This window comes from Nannobrachium achirus (assembly GCF_963921795.1).
Source record: "Nannobrachium achirus genome assembly, chromosome: 10".
NCBI lineage: Eukaryota > Metazoa > Chordata > Actinopteri > Myctophiformes > Myctophidae > Nannobrachium > Nannobrachium achirus.
Genome location: NC_137819.1, coordinates 31,166,811 through 31,185,396, shown reverse-complemented (window position 1 = coordinate 31,185,396; position 18,586 = coordinate 31,166,811). Strand labels below are relative to the sequence as shown.

General features: G+C 43.5%; 1 protein-coding gene across 7 annotated transcripts in view; it reads right to left on the bottom strand.

The window, feature by feature from the left end:
* Positions 1 to 18,586, bottom strand: part of trioa (trio Rho guanine nucleotide exchange factor a) — a 142,114-nt gene that overhangs the window by 81,093 nt on the left and 42,435 nt on the right. For all 7 annotated transcript variants that reach the window (XM_080735759.1, XM_080735760.1, XM_080735761.1 and 4 more), the window contains exons 3-5: positions 11,869 to 11,943; positions 6,558 to 6,672; positions 2,769 to 2,961 (exon numbers count right to left, since the gene is read on the bottom strand). In XM_080735759.1, the coding sequence (XP_080591885.1) occupies positions 2,769 to 2,961; positions 6,558 to 6,672; positions 11,869 to 11,943 (383 nt within the window). The remainder of the gene's footprint in view (positions 1 to 2,768; positions 2,962 to 6,557; positions 6,673 to 11,868; positions 11,944 to 18,586) is intronic.

Here is an 18,586-nt window from a genome sequence, read left to right as displayed (position 1 = left end):
ACGGCAACGTCAACGTCGGACGCTCCGGTGACGGCGTCCAAACTCAAAAATTGCCCCGGTTCAATTTTTTGACGGCGTCCACAACGTCCAGTCATATATAAATTATGATTAAATGTAATTGCATTGCATATTTAAATGTATATACGTGCCTTTCTGCTGTTGGATATCCATTCACGTCATTCACAAGGGTGACTAGATGTCCCAACATTCCTAGCATATTTTGTATAGTGGTCTTCCCACTTGATAAAATTATGTAGGCTAACACAACAGGCTAGGAAACAACTTTCTCAATTCTTCCTCCTAAAAACAGGCCAGCAGTGAGTGACTGAGTCTGAACCGTAAGGTCTGAACACTAGGCTATACATTATCGTGGCTGCGCTGGTGCACCAAAAATAGCCAATCTACAAGCTCACAGACAGTCACAAAACAGCATGATGACAGATTCATGCACGCCACGTGTTGTGAGCTTGTAGATCTGCTACTTTTTCCCGGCACTTTACACAGCATAAATTATTATAATTAGGCATATATAACACTACAGTTGATAATGCGAATATCATATGATATTTGATTGAAATATCAACACATCCACGTTCAGTGGAGCCAGTCGGATGGCAACGTGTCTGCGTCAATGACGCCGTCAAGACGCAGAGCAACGCGACGCAGCCAGTGGAGCCCTGGGGTTACACAGCACTGTTTACACATTTCTTTATTCTAAATAGTTGGCCTGTAATGCTACATTTACATTTACAGAGAGAGACAGAGAGAGAGAGAGAGAGAGAGAGAGAGAGAGAGAGAGAGAGAGAGAGGGAAAGAGAGAGAAAGAAAGTGGAGCGCAAGAGAGGCTTTGTGTGGGTTTGCGTAGGTTTGTTGTATTATGTGAAAAGAGCACGGTTGTTGCCATTGAAAACCCCTGATACTGCTACTTTATCTCTATTGTTGGACAACATAATTGATTTGCACTGCGTTCAATAAAAAGAACCAATAAAACGTGGAGGATTATTGGCTAGTGGGGGGGGGGGCTTGGAAAAACAACAATCAACACAAAGAGATGTATTCACATCTCCCCCCCGCCCAACATTCAAGGCTATATAGTCCACTTTGTGCTGTGCTCTTTTCTTCTACTCGTAAAGATTGTTCTTCTTTTAAACTAAGTTAGTTAGGAATGTTCCATCTCTTCATGGAATGTTCCATTTCTAGAGAAAGGGGTATTGGGGGGAGGCAGACTGTAGATATAGCAAAGCAGATCCTGCTGCAGGTAGGGATGGGATGATATGAAAATGTCATATCACGATTATTGTGACAAAAGAAGTCGCAATTTACGATATTATCGCGATAATCAAAATCCACCATCCTGGGGCGGAACATTTGCCAAAAGATTGCCGATCTACACGCTCACAGCGCATTGTGACGCGTTGTGAGCGTGTAGATCAGCTATTTTTTGGCAAAGACATTTGATAGACTGTATCAAGTACGAATTATTACCTTTTTAAGTATATTTTACCAATTGTAGAGGGTTTAAGTGGCACCGAATATGCAGCTCGGCAAATAAAAGGTGAATTGATCCCAGTGCATGACGGAGGACGATATCACGATAAATTAAATCTCCACGATACGATTATTGTGAGTGTTTTTTATCACAATAAACGATAACATCGCTTATCGTCCCATCCCTAACTGCAAGGTTTTATTTTTGCAGAGCCAGGTTTAACTCTTTCTCACACACACACACAAACACACAAAAACTCCAACCTACACACTATGACAGAGCGCAATCCGCAGTGTTAACTCTGAGACATTTTATTAGACTTTGAAAGGTTTGCCAAATGGATGGCAGAATGTCACGCACGCACACATGCAGAATAGGCACGCTGTCATAGCAGGACACGCTGTTTAATTGTATCCTGCCCTGCAGCAAGTGGCTTCTCATTTAGTATCCTCGTGAACCAGTCAATATAGTATCATCAGACCAGCTCAATACCACGTGTTTCTGAGAGTGCGTGTGCGTGTGCGTGTGCGTGTGTGTGTGTGTGTGTGTGTGTGTATGCACGTGTCAATGATCAAAGCTCGATCAATTTTGCTCGCGGTGTGCACACGTGTCTGTATCTACCGGGCTAATAATTGCAACTTTCCACTCGCGGTAATAGACAGACAGCACAGACAAAAAATGCTAATTATCATTGGGAAATGGCTTTAAGCAACACTTGTCATAACACAAAAAAAGACCCAGTGGGATAGTGGGAAATGTGGGAGCCTGCTTGTTAAAGCCTCATTAGAGCGCATGAATAAAACAGGCTTGAAATCAGACGAGGCTATGTTTAGCGATGCGAACCTCAAAATCCTTCACTATGAAAAAAATGATTCATGATTCAGCAGGTAATGCAGTATTCCATTCTCTCAATGTCATTTCACTCTGTAACATCACCATTATGCAGCGTTTCTGGAAGCACCCACCCTTGTGCTGACAACATTTTGATCCGTGCCAGAGGTCCTGTTACATGTTTTGTAAATCAACCTGGCCAACCAAATTGCTATTTTTTTTCATGCCAAAATAATTAAATGTATATGAAAAAAAAGGTAAGCCATTCAGATATCACCAACAATTTGAGAATCGGAGCAATTTTTTATGCAATTAATTAGACTTATTCACTTTTCCTTTTGATCTGCTTTATTCACTATTTTGTTCAATGGCTTTTCGTTTAGACACATCTTCGGCCCCTTGCCCGGCCCTCCCGCCAAGGTGTCCAGCGTTGGGACAGCGGACTCACCTCAAACTCGAACTTGGAGCTTCCAAAGTTGGTCCTCTGCTTCTGCCAGAAGTTGTCTGGTTTGATGATGAGCGCCACGTGGATGCAGCTGGGGAAGGACTCCTGCAGGATCTTCAGCAGAGGCTTGATGCTGTCCCACTTGGAGCCTCGCATGTCCACGATGACCGTGAAGCCATGCTTACACACCTCCTCACTGAAGGGGGGGGAGGAGAGAGAGAAGATGCCAAACAGGTCAATATTGTTGACATTTGTTTTCAAGGAGTAGGACCCCTAAAATGACTTTTTTTCTATTGATTACTCATGCCATAGAGACTTGAGTTCAATAATATTTCTTTGTATTTGTCGCAAGACAAAAATGTGATTATAGTCAATTTCCCCCAATTGATTACAGATGGGGACCCGAATGCATGGCAATGGATGGGGGAACCATCAGGGTAAATTAACTTTTTGTCTTAGGAGTGCGACAAATAAAATAAAAATATTACTGAACTCAAGTCATTTTGGGGGTGAACTACTCCTTTAAACGCTTACAAATATACATTTCTGACAACATTTTTTAAATGGACAGCTGTTTATGCATTTTTTCTTTTTTTATTCCCTTTTGATTGTACATACGTCGTTTCCTTTTTGATCGCTTTATTCCACTCTTGCTTTGGCTAATGTACGTTTTGTCACGACGCGAATGGGGAACAGACAGGGAGAAGGAGCAAGGGAGGGAGAGAAAACAGGGGGAGGGGAGTGTGAGTGAGAGTGAGTGAGTGAGTGAGTGAGTGAGAGAGAGAGAGAGAGAGAGAGAGAGAAGGGACAGACAGTAGAGAAACAAAACAGGAGTGTGCAAGAAAGAGAGAAAAAGATGAGAAGAGAGAGAGAGTAAAAAGAGTAAAAAGAGAGAGGAAGAGGAGCGGTGGGACGGAGAGAGGAAGAACGATCGAGGGGAGGAGTGGAGAGAGAGAGAGAGAGAGAGAGAGATGCACAGAGGTATGGATGGAGGGAGAGATAGGGTAAAGGTGGGGCAGGGATGGATGGATGGATGGAGAGAAGTTAATCCAGGAGGGGAGGGGGGGTGAGGAGAGAATCACAACAAACCATGAGATGATGACGCATTTTCTATACAGTGAGGAGCCTACGCAGCACACACCCACGCACAAACACGAGCAGTATGCACCCACCCACCCAAGCACGCACACACACACACACACACACACACACACACACACACACACATAAATAAGGACAAATATATGTGTGCACATGCACGCAAATATACTGTATGTAGTAATGCACAACCACGCACACATGAAAGATAAACAATTACAAGTGAGCCATACTGTAGTTCTGTGCAGAAAAGTACACATCGGCAGAATTGTGCTTCAGTGAGACTTGCTCCCTCAGGAGATCACACACACACACAGGAGATCACACACACACACACACACACACACACACACACACACACACGCACGCACGCACGCACACACACACACCCAAAAATCCCCTAACCTACCTTCACCTCCAACAAACAAACATTCATCATTCTATGTTGCGTAAGCTGGCTTTCATTTAAATCCACTAAATGACATTGACTGTGAATTTAAATTTCTCATCCCACATCTAGCTCTCTCTCTCTCGCCTGAGCTACAAGCTGCCAGTCTGAAGTTAGACGTTGCAGAGCGAGCGCTGCCTGCGTGCAGATGTTTATCCATCCCCCCCAAAAGAATAGCAGAACACCTTTTGAACAGAGACACACAGCACAGCACAAATACAAAAATGCAGGGGGAAATAAAAAAGCGGAAAAAGCGGGGAAATTGTGTGTTTACATTTACTGCACGAATCCCTATAGATAGACCATAATCAACAAAGAATTATAATCGTTATTATCCCCCGAGAGAGAGAGGACAAGAAGAAAAACCACAGAGATGACAAGCAGAGGAATCCACAAACATGACGGATGATGTTGTCAATCATGTTTGCTTTTTTTTGCAGAGAAAGTGGCAAAAGACGAGCACAGAGGAGGGACGGATTGATGACAGATGGAGAGAGGAGACAGAGTAATGAGGAGGGAGAGTGAGGAAGAGTGAAAAATTGAAAAAAAAGATGCAGCAAGAGGCAGAGATATTTACCTGGGAGTCAAAGCGCTTCAGAGCTACTCATCCACAGCGACCACAACAACAACTACTGCACCGCTACTGCGACACTCACACTCACACAGACACACACACACACATTTACACCCACTCACACACCTCCCCGCGCATGCCTAGTGCTCTCTCTCTCGCTTAGTTTTAATCCCTTGCTCTCTCTCTCTCTCTCTTTCTCTCTCTCTCTCTCTCTCTCTCTCTCTCTCTCTCTCTCCATCCCTCCCTCTCCGTTATGGATCCCTCTCTCTCTCAGCGTTCTCTCTCACTTTTTAGTCCTGCTTCATCTCTCTCTCCCTCTTTATCTCTCTCTCTCGATCTCCTGTCACTCATTCCCATCTCCGTTATGGATATCCTCTTCCTTACATCAAGTGTTCTCTCTCTCTCTCTCTCTCTCTCTCAGAGTCTCTCTCTCTCAGAGTCTCTCTCTCTCTAGTACACACATACAGTATACATCACTTGTTTCTAGTCCTCCCCTCCACTTATCTCTCTCCCTCAACATCCCCCCCCCCCCCCCCCCCCCCCACCCCTCGGCTTCCCTGGCTTTCTCGCCCTCCTTCTCATGATTAAAATGTAGAGGATGGGTTTTTGGCAGCGGGGAAAGCTGCGGCAGGCTCTCTCTCTCTCTGGCCCACAGTATTATTCATGCCCTCTCTCTCCCTCCTCTCCTCTCCTGTCACATGTTTCTTGCCCCCTTTCTTCCTCCCCAACCCCTCTCTCTATCTGGCTCCGTAATTCATTCTTCCCCCTCTCTCTCTGCCCGTCGCTCACATGCTCGCTGGCTGACAGATCGATCAGTGCTAATCCTACACACTAACTACACCATCCCTCTCTGTTTCTCACACACACACGAGATGCATTATGCATTATGCTTGCACACACATACACACATACACGCACAGCCCCAGTGAACCCGCAACACACACACGTATTACTATTCTTGTGAGGACATCAACATTTTAGGACAGCAATTTTATGAATGTAAATTGTAATGGTTTTTTTTTAATCATTTTTAACAAACGGTAAATGGTGCATTTATATCCACCTGTTTCCGAGAGAATTTACTGTAGCATTATTTGTGGGACACATCCTGAAAACAGCTGACATACAAGCTCACGTCGCGTCGCAGATGCAACTGTTGTGAGCTTGTAGATCACACTCGGCTGCAACACCGGAAGTTGCCGTTACACATTCTGCGCAATCCACAATGGGATGTTGGAAACTTGTGGACAGTGCCTTTGTCCAAGGCGCTTTACAGAGATTGTGCATTACATTCACCCATTCACACACACATTCATACACCGATGGCAACCAACCTGCTCACTGGGAGCAAACTAGGGGTTCAGAGTCTTGCTCAAGGACTCTTCCACACTGACTCTGGGGAAGCCCGGGATCGAACTGGGAACCCTTCGGGAACCTTCCGTGTTTCTAAGACGGCAACTCTACCACTGAGCCACCGCCCTACTGATAATATCGCTTATCGTCCCATCCCTAGCGGGGACTCCCGTGGGTGTCCAGAACCACAGGTTGAGAACCGCTGACATAGAGGACAAATATAGCTGGTACCACCTGGGGATGCCAGCCACGTAGGCTTTGTCTCCACACACGCACACGCACACACAGGTGTATAGAGGACAAATATAGCTGGTCCCACCTGGGGATGCCGGCCAGGTAGGCTATGAGTCTCCTCAGGTCCTCCTGTCGTATTCTGTCGTGGTTGCTGCGTGAGGGAAACGTTAATACTGGACCGCCGCGCTTGTCTCTGCCACCTGCGTGCACACACACACACACACACACACACACACACACACGAGCACACACACACACACACACACACACACACACACACACACGAGCACACACACACACAGAGAAAGAGGCGCTGTTAGAGTAATGATTATGACAGAGCAAATTCAATATACAGTACATCAGCAGTTAACCACTTAAACACACTAGTCTTAGAGAAATGGACAGCGTGAGTGTGTGTATCTGTTGTTTGCGCATCTGAAGAACAGATAGAACTGATAGATTGACTTCAAACCTCTGCATTCGTATCTCCCAAGCAAGTATGGCGCCTGGTATCAAGTTGGTCTGATTGGACAGATGTAGTAGTAGTAGTAGTATTAATAACCAGTAAGACACCCTAAGGGCGAAAAGCGAGGTCGCGCAGGATGGAATTTGCACAGGTCGGAATGCATTTGCAAGTGTGATTCAAGTTGTGGTTGGTTGTTTAACCCTTTTAGTGCCTCCATTTTGTAGTGATCCCGACAGTTGCCAGGAATTCCTTTCATAGGTGGTCGCTTTTATTTTGACTTTACACTGGCAACAGGGATCTCCATATGGGCAGTTCAGCTAAAGACATTGAGGCGTTACCTACCTACCCACTGACTGACTGACTGACAGTCAGGATCTGCCGAGTTTGATAGTAAATGCTCCCTACGGTTGCAATAATAAATAATAATTTAGACTCCAGTTAGGGGATCAGTTAGTGGTTAATCCATTTTAACTGGGAAAGTATCTGCGTCATTTTAGATTTTTGTGTTGGCTATTAAAAAATAGCAGATACACAAGCTCCCAGTGCGTCACTACACGCTGCGAGCTTGTACATCTGCTATTTTTTTTTTATTCGGAAAATATCGAAAGTTTTAGAACTACTGATTTAGAATGCATTTGTAGAGTCGTGTCTCAGGTCTTGCTCAGGGACACATGGACTGGGCGGAGGATGGTGGTGGGCGGTGAACCATGGCCACCGTCAGACTTTGGTCACCGTTTTACGTCATGGGGCATACAAAATATATACTGTAGTGTACACCCTTGAAAGTGTCCCTTGGAAGTAAACTTGACAACAATGGGAGAGAGAAAGGTGCATCAATTCATCTCTCTGGCACTGCATCAGCAACGCCAAGGTTGGCAAAGCAGCACTAGTGTGCTGTTCAGCATGTGTTATGTTCTCCCGGTGAAACTCCACCGGCGGTGTGAAAAGAAGCAGCCTTGACATGGTGCGTATCAAAGGAGACACGTGGTTGCCTTTAAAACTTAAATGTAGGAGTTAGCAGTGAAAATGGACTACATGTAGAATATGGCGTTAATGGAGAAAAAGAAAAATGGGAGGAAAAACAAAACATTTAATATATTTCATATGTCCTTCTATATTTCAAGCCTGGCTTCAGCAGCCACTGCACATCATCGGGAGTCGCTCTCCATTCCGACATGTCGCCACTCCGAAATTGACTTCTTATTGTCGGAGTGGCGACACTTCCATAGGGGTTAAGTTTAGGGTAATATAAGGGTTAGAGATAGGGTTAGTGTCGGAATGGAGACGTGTCGGAAAGGAGACATGTCGGAGTGGCGGGGTGTAACCGCACATCATCTGGTTATTTGATTTATCTGCAATCCTAAATTCCACCCTCTCGTGGCACCGAGCGTGGCCCACACGTTTCATCACCTACTACTGTGTTCTACCTCAGAACAGCAGCCTAGAATAGAGGTTTATTGTCAATGTAACAATACAGTACAGGCAACAGGCACAGTTACATTGTCAACGATCAACTCATTTCCAAAGCACAGTACACGTACAAGCACATACAGAGTACAACGAAATTAGGGAAATTAGGGCCTACGCTGCACCTGGGTTTAGGGGTGGGCGATATGAAAAAATACAATATCATGATATTTTTCCAAGCGGTATCACGATACACAATCTTATCGTGATTCTTTTTCATGTTGGCTTTTATGCTTAACAACCACAACCACCTACAAAACCCCGCCCCCCAAAACCCCATGTTGTGCAATCACAGCGATAACCAGCAGTAAAGGTCTTTGCACACTCCTGCATTTTTTCAGCCAAATATCAGAGCGAATTTCGGAGCACGTAAAAAAAAAATCAACCTCATGTTATGTCCTTTGCGCACTGCCGCCCAGTTTCGTATTTATTTTCGGACCAGGCTGAATTTCTTTCCGATTTTTCGCAACTGTTGCCACTGGGTCCCTTGCTCTCTCACTCTCTCTCCTTGGCCAGAAAAAAGCGGATTTCGGATTTCCAAAATGCAACGAAAAAAAAAAACATAGCAGTGTGCGACCAGCTTAAAGGCTGGAACTGCCTCCCTCGGAGGAAGTTATCTTGGTCTACTGGCGGCGGCGTGTATCAATCACGGATAATAACCAGTAAGACTCCCTAATCGGGAGATAAGCAACCGTCAGGTCGCAGCGTGATTTTAGGGCAAAATGTGTAGGAGCAGTGTCCAAAAAAGTGTTTAAAAAAATCAGCCTGAAGGGGGCACTAAATGGGACAGATCCATGTTGATGACATGAGCGTAGACATACTGTGTATCGATTTGCGTGATTTTAGGGCAAAATCTGTAGGAGCAGTGTCCAAAAATGTGTTTAAGAAAATCGGCCTGAAGGTGGCGCTAAATGGGACAGATCCATGTTGATGACATGAGTGTAGACATACTGTGTACCAATTTGCGTGATTTTAGGGCAAAGATTTTAGGAGCTGTGTCCATAAATGTGTTTTGCAAGAATCGGCCTCATGGTGGCGCTAGAAGAGGGTCATGTGAGAATTGATGGGTGGAGGTTGTGGTTTGGCAGGCAGGGAGTGTGTGTGCAAAATCTGGCATGGATCGGGGCAACGGTTGCAGAGATATCAGCAGGGCAAAAGTGTGACGTGTGACGGACAGACAGCTGGTCGAGGTTTTGATAGTAACTGCGACCGTGTCGCAATCACAAAACAAAAACAAAACTAACGTGGGGAATGACCAAAAAAAGGGTCTGATCCAGGATAACAGGCTCATTAGAACAAAGAAAAGGATGGTCTTCTGTCTTCATGTCAGTCCTCTCATCTCTCGGCCCTTCAAAGCCAATTCACTTGGCAAAGGATGCAGGCGTGTGTGGTTGTGACAGCACGGCATCACCATGGTAACGCTGCCCTCTTTCTCTTTCTATGTCTCTCTCTCTTTCTGTCTGTCTCTGTCTCTGTCTCTCTCTCTCTCTGCCTCCCTATATGCCCCCCCAGGGTTTCTGAGTCATAGCCCTCTCATCATTGTGTTTAGTGTTTGACCTTGGCAAGACAAGGGGAGGAAGGTAATCAGAAAAGGGCATGTGAGTGCCCTTGCACACGCACGCACGCGCACACACACACACCACGTTCCACTTTGTGTGTTACTTCCAATGCTGCGGCTCATAGTTTCTTTTCATACAAAAGGCGAGAGAATCTGACAAAAGTGCGCAGACACACACACACAGCTGCTGAATAACGTTTTCTGTGCTTTGTACAAACAATCCTGCTGAGTTTTGCCCTGCCGCGATGGCTTCTGATCAGATGTGCTTTCAGAGTCACAGAGCTATAGTGTATCTGCTGTACCGCTGACTCTGCATCGGCTCGTATGCTGTACATGTATGAGTAATGGATAGATAAGAGTATTTGCAACTTGGAACATACTTTACATCAGGGGTACGGAACCTTAGGCACGGGTGCCAACATTGGCACAGGGGAGGGTGATCACTGGCACACTGGTAGAAGTTTGAGAGAGGATTTTTATTTTAAAATCAAATCTTTTTTTTTAAACGTGCTCAATTAAATGAAGACACCTAATTTACAGCAAATGACATCCTGCAAAAAATACTACATTCATTAAAACTCTGAACTCTGACTGGGGAGGGAGTCAGGGAGATTGGTGGGTTATTGCTCAGAGTCTAATGATCGTTATAACAATGTCCTGCCAATCAAAATATGTCAGAATGTTTGATGGCGTGTCATCAAAATGTATGTTGACATCATGACATGGCACACTGACTATCTAGAACAGTGTTTCTCAAACTTTCAAATGTCAAGGTTTCCCCTCAACTCTGACAGTGTACAAATAGAACCAAATGAACCCAAACTGTCAGAGTTACATACTTGTAAGGGTCAATTTAGAACCTCCTAAAGGACCCCACAGAGTCCCTGGAATCCACTTTGAGAAACACTGATCTAGAAAATAAAAACACCGCACTTCATTTCAAAAAGGTTGCTTGACCCCTGCTTTACCTACTTGACCTTGTTTTCATAAATAACTTATTTTCAGAATGTGTTTCATTGTACCATATTGTCTACTCTACTGTTTTGCTCGTTAAAACAATGTATTGTTCATTAGCTAGCTCTGGTATCTTTGCTTTGATGTGGAAACTGAAATGCTAATTAATGTGCACCGTCCCTTGTAAATAAACAAACAAACATCTTTAAACATCCTCTGTAATGTTATATTTTAGGAATCAAAAACCTTTGTTGTGCATATCAAATAAATTCAAAAATATCAAATTGAATATACTGTTTCACAGAGGGTGCCTTAACTCAATTGGACAGTGACCAATTATATAAATCTTTTTTTTACAAGCCTAAGCTGTCCAATCAAGACATCAATGGATGAATGTGTGCATGTGTGTGTGTTGTGAGTAACTGACAAGTTAAGTGACTGCCTCAGCCTGAGTTTCATTGACATAGAGCATGGCTCATTAACACCTCTTTGTGCGTGTGTACATCTTCGTGTGTACGTGCATGCTTGCGTGCGTGCGTGTGTGCGTGCGTGCGTGTGTGTGTGTCATGTAAGAAGCGGACAGAGAGGAGCTTTGGGAGAATGGGCTGTCTGTGTCCATATGCAGCGGTAATCAATGTATGTGTCATGTTTCATTGGACTTGTTGGTCCAGATCAGAGCGCTGTGTCTTTAGAGATCCAGCTTGTGAAGTCTGTTCAAACACTCACCCACTCACTCAAACACAAACCCACTCTCTCTCCCTGACACACTCACACACAAACCCACTCTCTCTCCCTGACACTCGCGCACGCACACACACACACACACACACACACAGACACAGACACAGACACACACACACACACACACACACACACACACACACACACACACACACACACACACACACACACACACACACAGAGAAAGAGAGAGATCCAGGCAAAACGTACCTGACAGAAAGGCAACTTTTTCCTTGAGAATGGGCAGCACCTCCATGGCTCTCATCTCCTCATTTCTCCTGAACGCTGAACAAAAGAGGAAGAAGACAACAGTCAACATCATAAACACAATAACAACAAGAGGTGTGAAACCATGTCTTCCTGTAATATGGGAACAGATTAATGGGAGGAGGACAGATTTAGATGATTTGTAATCTTGTTCTCTCTAGAATAATAAGGCCCCAAAAAATCAATAAAGACACACACACACACACACACACACACACACACACACACACACACACACACACACACACACACACACACACACACACACACACACACACACACACACACACACACACACACACACACACACACACACACACACACACACACACACACACACACACACACACACACACACAGTTATCTTCTGTGGGTTTTAATGAGCTCCTGTCCTGACTGTTCCTGAGACCCGATCCACCCACATGAACACGCATGCTTCAGCTCCACAATTTATTTATTTGTTTGACAGGGAAAAAGCACATTAATCAACAGTTTTCACATCAATCTAACTGAGCCAGAGTTAGCCATAAGCTCATTTTCATCTGTTGTCCCTGAGCAGGCTATAAAAAAGTGGTGATACGGCTATCCTTACCAAACATACAATACATTCAATACAGTACAAAACAGTACAGTAAAAACAGTAAAGTTGTCTCCACACCAAACAGCCTAGAGGAGACTCCTTTTGTCTGACAGACTGCAAAGAACGAAGCACTTTTATTTTTTCAGCCGACGCCGACTGTAGTTACTGTATGGCAGTGTTGCCAGGTCTGCTCGTTATAAGCTACTTTGATCCCGTTTTCCTATAATGTTGCTAGTTGTGGGTTGCTTTTGTTTGGGCTTGTTTCTGAAGTGTAGTTGCTTATTTGGCCTTGCTTTCAACATTCTTTTAGAAAATAGCTAATAATTGAGCTCAATAGGTGAAACTGGTCGCTACTTTTGGGCTTATTTTCATAGACCTGGCCGCTTGTTTCACTCAAAGAATCTGGCAACCGGAGATCTCCGTGCACTGTTTTTTCCTGCTCTGCTCTCACCAAAACAACACTCAGCACTATTACTAGCATTGCTTTGGAGTTGATTAGTATAGGAAATTGAGAGTTGAGATTGTGAATTCGGTATTTAGTTAAAATGTGCGACGGGGAGGGACACAAATTGAAAACCTGTGAAATCAAGTTTATTGATATCTGTATCTTACAAGCTAAAAGAATAATTGCATTATCTTGGAAGAGTCTGGGAAAACCGAGTATTTCTCTATGGTTCAGAGAACTGTGTTCATGTCTACCTCTGGAAAAGATTACATATATTTTGAAGGACAAACAAGAGGTATTTCAGAAGATATGGGGTTGTTTCATTCAATATATGAAAGACTGTAACTTGGGACACTTAATGTCAGAACGGGGGGGGGAGTAGTGCTGTTGTTGTTTTTCTTTTCTATGGTTTTGGTTTGTTTTTGTCATGTTTCTTTTTCTCTTGCTTTTGCTTTTGCATTTTGTATGTTTAAAAAAAAGTGTAACAATTGTAACAATTGAATTTCCTGTGAAAAAAAGAAAATCTTAATAAATATATTGTTAAAAAAAAAAAATGTGCGACGGGAAAATGTCTCTGGCTTATTTAGGCTTGCTTCTGGAAAGTTCTGCACTGTAGCAGACTAGACTCTGGTCCATTCTAGTGGAGGATTTACCACCGACTGCAAGCACCGACTGAACATGCTCAGTTTTCCATCGGCGGCTTCCGAAAGCCCTATCGACGACAAGCGCCTCTTGCCGACAAGCTCCCGATGGCTTCCTGTCGGCAACAACGCTTTCGTGGGAGATTCTGTGCGGTTAAGACCTGCCTTAAGGGGACGTAATTAATGCAAGTTATGAGTGACACCAGTGACAGATGGAGCAGATAATTACCAATGATTATCCACCTGTTTCCGCGGGAGTTTACTGGAGATTATTTGGACCTGTTTGGACCACACTTCCGGTTTAACAGCAGACATACAAGCTCACGTCGCGTCGCAGGTGCAGCCTGTTGTGAGCTTGTAAATCACACTCGGCTGCGGCGCCGGAAGATCGGTACAGCGTCTGCGCAATGCACTATGGGGCGTTGGAAACTCGTGGATACATTTGCCTTGCTTTGAGCCACTTCTTAAGGTTGAATTTGAGAATAGTATTAGTAAAATAGTAAATAGTAAATAGTAAATAAATAGTAAATAGTAAATGCATACGCTTCTGAGCATGTGCGCACACGCATGCACACACACAAACACAAACACAAACACACACACACACACACACACACACACACACAAAGTGATGGAAGCAGTACTCCTCACACATTTGAAAATGTGAAATACTGAAGAAAGTAAAAAGAAAAAAACTGTACACACATGCACGAATACGAGCACGCACACGACCACAGCAGGTAGTGAGGTTGTGGTCAGAGTGTTCTGACAGAGCCAGGCCAACTTCAGGGAGATGTTTGGGGAGATGAGACAAGCTTTAAGATCTCACTCTAGTGAGATTCAAGCAGACATTAGTTTTTATTTATTCTTTGTCATTTTTACATTTTTGATTTCAATTCCAGTCTAGTTTTAATTAGTTTTCTAAAGCGGGTAGGTTTAGTTATATGTGTTTCCTTCTTTTTTTAAGGCTTTAATTTCAGTTTAGTTTTTATTACTAATATGTTCATTCTATTCTGATTGAGAAACTAAAAGCCATCGGTCTTGACAGCGCAGCAGTGAGTTGGATGCAATCTTACCTGGTGGGGAGGGAACAGGTGGTGGAGATTAACGGTACCCTGTCCCCCCCCCTCCCAGTAAGCTGTGGTGTTCCTCAAGGTAGCATACTGGGACCTCTGTTGTTCCTAATATACGTGAACGACATGGCATCTGCTTGTGACTGCAACCTGTTCCTGTTCGCGGATGACTCAGCTCTCCTAGTCTCGGGCAAGGACCACTTGCAGGTTGAAAAGACACTTAACTCTGAACTAAGTAAGATCTGCACATGGCTTAATGACAACAAATTATCAATTCACCTGGGAAAAACTGAGTCCATCCTCTTTGGATCAAATCATAACCTCAAAAAAGTCAATAACTTCACAATCAAAGTGGGTGACAAGGTCATAACACGAAAAAACGAAATCTCTTACTTAACACATATGGTGCCAACCCCGAGTTTCCCGAGTTTGTATTGGTACTAGTGCTGTGCCAACCCCGAGTTTCCCGAGTTTGGGCTATTTTTGAAAAAAAAAAAAGAAATCAAAAAATTTTTATTCAAAAATTTTTTTTGGACCTCCAGAAATGTATTAGGCATGATCGCGATCGCGAAATTGCATGTTTAACCCCCATACCAACCCATTCTTTCAAACATGGCAGCCATGTTTGTTTACATCTGAAGAAAACATAATGGCTGATAAATCATGAATGCCTGAACAGATTTCCAAGCGGATTTTTTTGTTTGAAAGCTGTGAACAGCATCTACACACGTGGTGCATCATCTAGGCATGGGCGTGCACTTTTTACACACTTGCACAATTACATGGAAGTCTATGGTAACCATGGCAACGCGAGACATTGAAGAGAAAAAATCATTGCAACATAAGTGTTAAGATGTATCCTTGAAGCTAATCTTTCCAGTGAAAAGATGACTTCTAAAGAAAATAAATAAAATCAACCAACGAACTCGTTTCCTACAGAGGATCGCCCCAATGGTCAATTTCAACACACTGAAGACCATAGCTGGTGCAATAATCCAGCCCCTCTTTGACTACGGAGTCCACGTATGGTATCGTGACGCCCCACAAGCCCTGAAAACTAAACTCCAAACAGCCCAAAATAAACTAATTAGGGTCCTGCTTAACCTTCCCTATCAGACTCACCTCACCGCTACTCACCAGTTAAGAGTGGGGTGGCTCAGAGTAGATGACAGAGTACAGCAACTTGCAATGGGCCTGGTGTACAAGATACACTACACCACTATGACACCCAAGTACCTGTCAAAATACTTTATAAACATTAAGGATGTCCATAATTACAACACCAGAGGCAGCGCCACAGATCACTTTCAACCCAGAGTCAAAACCAACAAAGGGTCAAACTCTTTTTTCTGCTATACCACCAAAATGTGGAAAGCCTTACCGAAGGTCATAAAGGAGTGTGGATCACTAGCATCCTTTAAAATTGCCCTGAAAAACCACTTACAGGCAGCAGCCGTTCGCAACTGGTAAAAAAAACTAACCGTTCGCAACTGGTAAAAAAAAACTAACCTAGCCCAACCCTACCCTCCCCTTCTTTGTATATACATACTTACTTACTGTTTAGACTCTTTTTTTGTTCTCTCATTTTTCTTTTCTTTACATATCTACTGCATAGTACTGTGTTCTATTCGTCTGTCATTCAATGTTATATGAGATACTTAAATGGTATCCTGTGGAAATAAGCTTAGTCTTTTCATGGATCTCCTTTTAGTAGACCTTGTACCAGTGAACTGTACCGTCATGAAACTGTACCTTTTCCTATGCAAACTTCTAATAAAGTATTCAATCAATCAATCAATCAATCGATTAGTCAGGGACAAGATTCAGCAAGGTCAGAAAAAGAAGCCGATCTACAAGCTCACAACGCATTAAATTAGCCTGCTTCCAGACCAGAGACCCCGCCCACTCTCAGAGTGGACTCTTTCTCTGGTCTGGAGCTTAGTACATGAATCGGTTTTTATTTTCGGCTGTCCAATGAGCGCGCGGGGTGGGGGTGGGGGTGGGGTGGGTCTAACGAATATCCAATCCGCGCAGCAGTTGAAACGATTCAAACGAAGTTCACACACACACACACGCACGAGCGCACTGATTTCACCAAGCTGTTTAATGTTGATTACAAGTTTCTGGTCGCAGTTCTGTGTGGAAGCAGTCACTGGCACAGACAGAGACACACACACACACTCCCCGACGGTGCGTCGTGTCCACCGTGCGTCTCGATCACCGTGCGTCGCGATCACTCGCGCGCGGACACGCGCGTGCACGCTCGCAAAAAAGTCCCCCGTAAATCGCTCAGAATGGAGCACAGTTTCAGACTAAAGCGTGAGCTGAGTCTGAAATCAGGCTAGCATTAAATGGCCATGAGTTGTGAGGTTATAGATCTGCTATTTTCTTTTTTGCTATCTTTGAAGATTTTTCACAAAGAAAAGGGATAGAGCCCGGTCCACAACACAGCATATAGTGTATAAGTGGTTAATGGGAAAGTATGCTGATGTTAAAGTGAATCTCATCGTTCTCTAGCACACAGGTTTTGATAAGTGAGATTTCCACATGTCTTTACTGGAGAACCAAAAGAATCAGTTTAATGATTAACAAAGTTGTCCCTTAACACAAACACTTTAGACAATTTTCCACTTAAATGATCCAAATTCGTCAGAGACAATCTAAAATTATCCAACATGTTGAAAATGATACTCAAGAGGGAGATTTCGTTTCATCTAACCAGTCATTTCATTTGAGTATTGCCACACTTTTTCATATTAAGGTCAAATGAAACTTCAAAGGTTGAACTTTAAAATACCCTGAAAGTAGTTGGACACATTTTTTTCCCCCCCAGATACTTCATTAAATAATGTATGATAAAAACTTTCAGTTACTGTAATTTAGATCAAGGAAAAGGTTTTCCAAAAATTCAATCTAGAGCTTGTAGATCGGCTATTTTCAGCAAAGAGCTTTGGTGTAGAGGGGAAAAGGAGCAGACCAAGTACAGAGTGAAAGTTCAAGTTTATTAAGTATTGACGGTTCAAGTGGTTAAATATCTGAAAACACAAATTGACATGAATCCAAAATATGATGATTGTGCTGTCAAACAATGAAACTATATGGAATCTATATGAACAGGTTGTGGGGGTCCCTGCTTCATCTCTCTCTCAACTAAGGGGTCCTTGGCCTGAAAACGTTGAAGACCCCTGCTCTAGTACAATACAATTCTCCATGACAGCAGACTATACTTTTTTTGTGTAAGGAGGAAGGAAGTACAGCTGTATTAAACAGCTTTAAGACTTCACACTTCCTGGCAGGGATGACCCTGTAATGTCACGCCGGATCACAGGGGTGTCGTTGTGGAAAAGACCTCTCGCTGTGTTCTTAACGGCCTGTGAGAGAACGATAAATGATACGCAGCTGAGGGATCCTAGACGAGTGAAAGCTCCTTCACATAACCTCCATTTACACAACTATGATGCCATTGCTTTTGCACTGTGTTAATCCATTCAGAACGGGTACACATTACTGTGTATTATTATTTTATGCTTTAACTATTGAAAAATTGCAGATATACAACCTCACAGCGCGGCGCTGCGAGCTTGTAGATCTGCTATATGAAAATCGTGAAAATTAGTGTATTTTGAATCCTTCTAAGATTTTTTTGAAAAACCCATGTTTCTACGTCAGCAATCTGGCTAGCCATTGTCAAAGAAAAGGTCCTTTTCACTTAGCTGGAGCACGTAGCCTCCACCGCTCAGTTCACACAAGTGTGATTTTTTTTATTCTTACTGTGGTGACACCTGAATTTCCCCACGGGGAACATTAAAGGTCTATAGCTACCCATCTAGAGATACTGTGGAGGAATCACTCTACAGTATCACAAACCATAACTCTTCCTTCTTTCTCAGCTACGGTCTCCTGGTATTACTGTTCACTTTTT